Source organism: Gigantopelta aegis, unplaced genomic scaffold (assembly GCF_016097555.1).
Source record: "Gigantopelta aegis isolate Gae_Host unplaced genomic scaffold, Gae_host_genome ctg2950_pilon_pilon, whole genome shotgun sequence".
Lineage (NCBI taxonomy): Eukaryota > Metazoa > Mollusca > Gastropoda > Neomphalida > Peltospiridae > Gigantopelta > Gigantopelta aegis.
The window spans coordinates 71,353-79,109 of NW_024533113.1; the positions used below are offsets into that span (position 1 = coordinate 71,353).

General features: G+C 36.6%; 1 protein-coding gene across 1 annotated transcript; it reads left to right on the forward strand.

The window, feature by feature from the left end:
* The first annotated feature begins 214 nt into the window (after positions 1-214).
* Positions 215-7,326, forward strand: LOC121391782 (intersectin-1-like). Its single transcript, XM_041523290.1, is given in 12 exon segments — positions 215-366; positions 443-621; positions 624-706; positions 1,271-1,474; positions 1,476-1,656; positions 1,848-1,996; positions 2,143-2,236; positions 2,922-3,293; positions 3,756-3,853; positions 4,231-4,740; positions 5,215-5,428; positions 7,157-7,326. Coding segments are annotated over 12 exon segments (2,406 nt in total).
* Positions 7,327-7,757: the final 431 nt, after the last annotated feature.

Below are 7,757 nucleotides of genomic sequence, written 5' to 3' on the forward strand. Positions count from 1 at the left end.
TGACCACACCCACTAATAATGCTTATTTTTACAGCCTGATGTATCTCCGATGAGTGGTCTAACATTAGCTAAAGGAGGAACATCGTTACAACCTAATCCAGCAATTAGCTTAGGGACTTCCTCTTTATTTGGTTCTGGAGCCGTGGGAAAGGGAAATTCCCCTTCTTTAGGCTCTGGTGGCGTGGGAAGGGGTGTGTCACTAACTTCACTTCAAATGCCCTCAACAATAACTTCTGATGCTCGTCGACGTTACAATTCAATATTTAACAGTTATGATAAATCTCGGTCTGGACATCTTAGTGGAGAAGACGCCAGAAAAGCGCTTACTAGATCAGACCTTGATAAGGACACATTACGTAAAATATGGTAAGTAAAAATCTTCAAAAAGTGCGTTAATGTGTCTCTCTCTCTCTCTCTCTCTCTCTTCTCATCATATATACAGGGAGTTAGCTGATGTTGACAAAGATGGCCGTCTTAGTTCTGATGAATTTGCAATTGCTATGCATTTAATAGAGAGAGCACAAAAAGGAATTGCTCTGCCCACTTCATTACCTCCAGGGTTGCTGTCAAAGGATGTACCTCCTCTGTCACCAGGTGTGAGATCTGTGAGCAATTTTGAAGACAAAAGAAAGAAAACTTTGATTTGGGAAGAGCTGAACTGGAAAGACGTCGACGCGCTCTATTGGAAGAAGAAAAGAAAATTAAAGTAAAAACTATTATAATAGATCCTATTATATAGTACATGATTTTAAGACATCCTTGTTATTTATTAGACTATTTATTAAGTACATACAATATATATAGTGTAGGAATGTTTTAATAGTAAATATTACTATAATTGATGTAGTAAATGTATTATCACTAAATATCTAATGTACATGTAGTAATTAATAAGAAATGTCATGTATGTATTGACATGTACATTAACTAACAATCAGGTTTACAAGCTATTTAATAAAGAGTAAAAATCCTAGTAGTTTTATTATTGTCTCTATGCTATGAAGTACTTATAACTTAGTTGCTCAGCTAATCTCAACTAAACTAACACATAGGACAACAATAATATCATATGATAAATAAAACAACACATTAGATGATATAAGAATGTTAAATAAACTAGTATATTATATTATATTGTAATTGACCTCATCTCTGACATGTGCTAAATTCTTTGTATAATATTACTACCAGTTATCTCATATAATGTTAATATATTGTTAACACACTCAATATTGGAGTTGACTTTATAATGTATTGTATACTATAATAGGAAGAAAAGGAACAGAAAAGGAGAGCTGAAGAAGAACGTCAACGACAAGAAATGTTACGAATTGAAGCATTCAAACAAGCAGAGTTAGAGAAACAACGTCAAAAAGCTTTAGAAATTGAGCGAGCACGAGAGAAGGCTTTACAACAAGCTGCTTTGCAGAGAGAAGCTGAAGCTCGTGAAACTGAAAGAAAGAGAAAAGAAGAAGTGGGCTAAAAGAAGAAAAGCTGAAATTGAAGCAGAGAAGAATAAAGAGATGGAGACCATGTTAAGTCTGAAACATTATCATCAAGAACTTTTAGAACAGTTAACTAAAACTGAGTTAGAAAAACGCACTGCTAAGTTGAGAGCAGACCAACAAAGAACATACTGTGTAGAGTTAGCTCAAAGTTGGATCCTTTAAAACAATCTTATTCTTCTCAGCACTCACAGTTACTTACTTTAACAGCTGGTATAACAGTAAGTCTCTCCATTCACTCATCAATTCATTGATTTTTCTATAGTCATATCGTCAAGAGCTTGCAAGGTTAGAGTCTGAGAGAAAGGACTTACAACAGCGTCTTTCACAGAAAATGACGAGTGAAGGAGGGTCAAAAGGTGCTGAAACTGATGGACCAATGTCGTATATTGTCTGGTAATGTCACGAGTCTTAAAGTCAGCCTAACTCAACATATTAGTCAATATGAACAACTGAAGAATACTGTGAAAGAGAAGAAGATTCGATTAACAGTAAGTGTATATTAAGTATTGTGTATATTTCTCTCTCTCTCTCTCTCTCTACAGAATCTTCAAGCAGAAACTGTTAAGACAGCTGAAACAAACAAAAAGCTACAACTTAGGAAGGAACAATTATTAAAAAAATAAAACAAGAACTTGAAAGACAGAAAGAAATACAGAGACAACAACAAGAACAAGAGAAAAAGAAGGCAATTGAAGCTGACCGCAGAATGAAAGCTATAGAACAAGCTCGTATTGAACAACAAGCTATGGAAGAAGAAATAAAACGTCAAAAAGCAGCAGAAAATGAAACTAAAAAGAAAGTTAAGAAGAAGAAAAAAAACAGAAGAAGATGAACAAGTAATAATAAAATAGTTTGTGATGAGTTCTAGTTCTTCCTTCTTTAGAAATCACTGGAAGAAGCTCAAGGAAAGTAAGTAAATGTTTTGTATAGAGTCACATGACATCATGTGACTTATTATGTGATTTAATGAACTAGTCATGTGACTATATTTACAGGCGAAGGCAGCTCTTGAAAAGTCAGAGAATTGTTAAGAGGTGGAAGTCCAAATCGTTCACCATTATTGATAAAACCTGATAATTCAGTAAGTTGATGATAGGATCTACTCTGGCATTCTCTCTGTCTCTCTGTCTCTCTCTCTCTCTCCTCTCTCTCTCTCTCTCTCTCTCTCTCTCTCTCTCTCTCTGGTAGCCTCCTAATCGTAAAGAAGCATCAGAAATGAAAAAGAAAGTGGCTGAACTTCAACAAAGAAAGAAGGAATTACAACAACAAAGGAAAGAAGAATTTACTCCTCCTTTTGCTAAGAAAGCAACATCAACTTCTGCAGTGAATGACTTGAAAGGTATTGATCTCTCTAGTGTTGGTAAGTGGGTGTGGTCACACAACTTAATTATAAAATTTTCACTATATTTTCAGGGAAAAGTGAGACCCCAGCTGTTCCTATATATGAATCACTTGAAGATATACAAGCTCGCAAAGTATCAGTTCAAGAACCTATTCAGAAGCCAACCTTACCTCCAAAACCTACCTTTTTAAAACATAGCTTAGGGGCTTTAAATAAGTCTGTTGGAAAACCTCCTCTCCCACCCAAGCCACGCCCACTTGATGAGACATCAACCCCACATGAGACAATTGTGCCTAAACTACCCCCACCAGAACCAATTACACCCAAGCCACGCCCACCAGATCCAATTACACCTAAACCATGCCCTCCTGATCCAATTACACCTAAGCCACGCCCACAAAATCCCTTTGCACCTAAGCCACACCACCAGCTGACACTACGAAGCTGAAGGATATATTTATGAAATCCCAAAAATTGATGAACCTTTTAAAACACCAATAGCCCCACCCACTCAGCAAATTACTAAAGAACCACTTTATGAATTACCTCCTGCTGAGAAGAATGACAATGTTCCCCCACCTCTTGAAACCCTAGGACCCAAACCAACCTCATCTCCTACTTCACACAATACCACTGTACCTGAACCACTCTATCATCTACCACCTCCTTTGGAAGACCAGAACCCAAATCTACTTCAAATTTTGAACCTTTATATGACCTTCCACCTCCATCAGACACACCCCAAGAAATATCAGCTAATCTTGAACCTTTATATGATCTCCCCCTCCGCTAGAAGACTCCCAAGAGATATATCTTACTGAAGACCAATCATTTTATGGGAACATTTCATATAATCCAGAGGTTGTACCCACGTCACCTATACCTGCCATAAGTTATCGTGCCAGGTTTTAGTTTCTCCGCTACCTGTGAGGAAGAAGTATCATTTACACAAGGAGACAGAGTGTATGGTTGTCAAGAGAGCCAGAGTGCTCAAGATGGCTGGGTAAGGATAAGACACAACGATAAAGAAGGATGGGCTCCAATTGACTATCTTCAACCTATCACAGCATCGTCTTCTATATCAGGTATGTTGTCATGGTAACTGTATCACCAAGGTTACATGTAGCCATGGTGACCCTGATAATTATCTTAGTAATTACATGTTAATTATATTTATATAACATGTATTGTTGTAGACCTTTGTATGTCAGCTGAAGTGCTGTACTCGTGGGAGGGGACTCAGCCTAATCACTTATCAATAACTAAAGGAGAAATTGTCCACGTTAAACAGAAAGGAGAAGGATGGTGGATGGGAGAGAAGGATGGGAAGGTAAAGAGAGTCTCTTCCTCTATGTGTATTAATGTAGTCTAACTCTACAGGTAGGTTGGTTTCCAGGGAAATATGTCAATGAAATAGTAAATGATGACACTGTTGAGTCTCTTCTTCCCTCGTCTGACCAATATAAAGCAATTTATACTTTTGAGGGACAGCATGATGGAGACCTTCCTTTTATGGAAGGTGATATTATTATAGTATTAAAGAAAGATGGAGAATGGTGGCTTGGGGAAGCTAATGGCAAAAAAGGGTTGTTCCCTTCAACTTATGTTAGCCCTGTCCCTCAGACGTCTTCGTTGGATATACCAACTGAAACCACACCCTCTGGTACACGTAAACGACAGTTAGTTGGTCGCGTTATTGTTGGGTTTATTGCTGAACAAGAGGGACAACTGAGTTTAACCCCTGGACAATTAGTACTTGTAAGAAGACAAGAACCTAATGGATGGTGGGAGGGACAGTTACAATCTCGAGGAGTCCAGCGGAAATGTGGGTGGTTCCCATCTAATCGTATTGAGTTACTTACTCCTGGTCAAAGCCCCGGGACATCCACAGTTTCTTCTGTAAGTATACGATATATATACAATAGAGACCTATTGACTAGTGTCCCTGATAGTGAAGCTTCTTTATAGTGGACTGAGAGCTTGGATACTATCATTAGTATAGAGTGTCCTCAATATAGAGGTTGTATAATACACCTCAAGTGTATATAGAGGTTGTATAATACACTAAAGTATTAGTATGGGACTAGAACAAGTGTCCTCAATATAGAGGTTATATAATACACTAAAGTATTAGTATGGGACTAGAACAAGTGTCCTCAATATAGAGGTTGTATAATACACTAAAGTATTAGTATGGGACTAGAACAAGTGTCCTCAATATAGAGGTTGTATAATACACTAAAGTATTAGTATGGGACTAGAACAAGTGTCCTCAATATAGAGGTTATATAATACACTAAAGTATTAGTATGGGACTAGAACAAGTGTCTTTATTACAATCTATTACATTATCTATCACTCTAGCCTGCACCAAGTTCTGGTGGACTGGTATTAGCTCTTTATACTTACCAGTCTACATCACCTGATGAACTTACTTTCCATAAAGGATCAGTTATTACTGTCTTAAGTAAAGAAGAGGGAGACTGGTGGAAAGGAGAAGTGAATGGAAGGACAGGTCTGTTTCCTAGCAACTATGTACAGTCTTTAGACACCTTGAAAACATCAGATGCTTCACGATGTAAGATGTTGTTGCTATGGTAACTGTTGTCATGACGATTCATTTTTAGGGAGTGATGCTGTTCAACCAGACATTGTTGAAAAGTTACCTGTTCAACAAAGAAAGAGACAAGAAGCCATTTTTGAATTAATTCAAACTGAAAAATCATATGTTCACAGTCTTAACCTCGTTAAAGAGGTGGGTGGAATTAATATGGATTTAAGAATGTGGGTGTGGTCTGTTTGTTAGGTTTTTCTTTATTCCAATGGAGAACTCATCAGTATTAAGTGAAATGGAGAGAAATCAGGTCATTGTTAACTGGGAGGAGCTAATAGAATGCAACTCAGCATTTTCCAAGTATGAGTTATTGTTCATAATTCATTCATCCATTCATTCTATAATGTATTCATCCATTGTTGATTTTATAAATTAATCTATTGATTCATTCACTCAATTATTTGTCCATTTTACAGTGCATTATTCATACGTCTGAGAACATCAGGTGGAATAGTGCGATGTATAGGAGAGATACTCCAGGAACATATCCCCAAACTCACCCCACATGTTAGGTGGTGTTCATGTCAACTCAATGCATGTACATTGTTACAATCTAAAAGTACTGACCCACAGTTTAAAGAGTTTGAACAAGTGTGTTTGAAGGATCCAAGAACAGGTGGACTCCCTCTATCGTCCTTTTTACTTAAACCGATGCAACGTGTTACAAAGTACCCTCTACTTATTGGAAAGGTTCGGAGGAATAGATGGATGGATGGATGGACAAATGGATAAATAGATGGATAGGCTATGAATTTACTTATTACCACACCCTCAGATATTAGAGTACACATCTAGTGATAATCCTGACTATGAACCTCTGTTGCTGGCTTTACAAGAATCCGAGAGACTTTGTAGTCAAGTTAATGAAGGTGTGAGAGAACAGGAGAACTCAGAGAAGTTAGAATGGCTTCAGACTCATGTTAATGTTACACTTAATGAAGTATGAGAATGTGGTGGTTTGAAAATGAGACTTGTGTCTATTTCTTGTAGAAATTAGTTTTTAATTCACAAACTAATTTTATGGGATCTAGAAGATTACTGCATTGGGGTAAATTAATAAAGGTATCTGTCCATAAATATCTGTTAGTCCATTGATTTAATCATTAATCTATTCTAGGTACGAGGGAACAAAGAGATGATCGGTTTTCTCTTCAACGACTTCTTCCTCTTAGCTAGACCTAAGCATTATTTGTAACAGCTGCTCAAATGGAACCATTTACAGAAAACCACTTCACAATGTTTAGAGAGGTATACAACTAAACCACACCCCTTCTTTAACTCCACCCTTTTCTTTTTATAGCCTTTTCTGTTAGACCAAATACAAGCTAAAAAAGGACCAGTTGAACAATATGGTAAGTAATTAATTGACCACACCCATTAGTTTAAAAGGTGTGGTCTGATGTGAATGATGTCATTATTACATACTGTAGGTCAAAGTGTATTTATTATTAATACTAAGAATGATAAAAAGGAGATGCCACTAAAGCGGATACTGATGTTGCTAGGTAACAAATATATATGTAGTTCCTCCTATTATCTTTAACAATCTCTCTTTATCTTTAAAGAGATCAATGGATTAAAGAACTTATGGGAGGGTGTCTAAATATGTACAGAAACAAAAGCAACAAGCAAAGTTAAAAAGACGTGAGACCACACCTATTACCACACCCTTTCAATTTGTTCCTCTTTCAGATGATAGTCGTAGAATGACCTTACGAGAATCAGCTCGTGGTAAATTGTTAGTAACTGTCATTGAAGCGGCTGATTTAATAGCATCATCTGATGGTAAAAGTGATCCATTTTGTGTCGTCAAAATTGGAGAGAATCAAGAATCGGCCACACCCACTATTCAAGACATTTGAATCCTCAATGGAATTATGCGGTTGGTACTCAATATAGAATTTATCTGTCCATTAATAGTTTGTGTATCTATTTTAATTTATTTATCAATATAATCTATGTATCCATTGAAAATGGTAGATTTCAACATACATTTTTGGGATGGCCCCAAAATTTCAGATTTTAATATAACATTTTAATCTGTAATTTTCTATTATTATTATTAATATATTCCTTTATCAACAGATGCCAGAGTTCTTAATCAGTGATCCTGATAACACAATGATTGAAGTTACTGTCTTTGATAGTGATCTCTTCTCTCCTAATGGTAAGTACCTATATGTAACCACACCCCTCAAAATCCTTGTAGATTTTCTAGGATGTGGTAAAGTATCTCTAAAAGAACTCAGAGAAGAATTTGGTGGTAATGGCCCATGGATAAAACGTTTCCTTT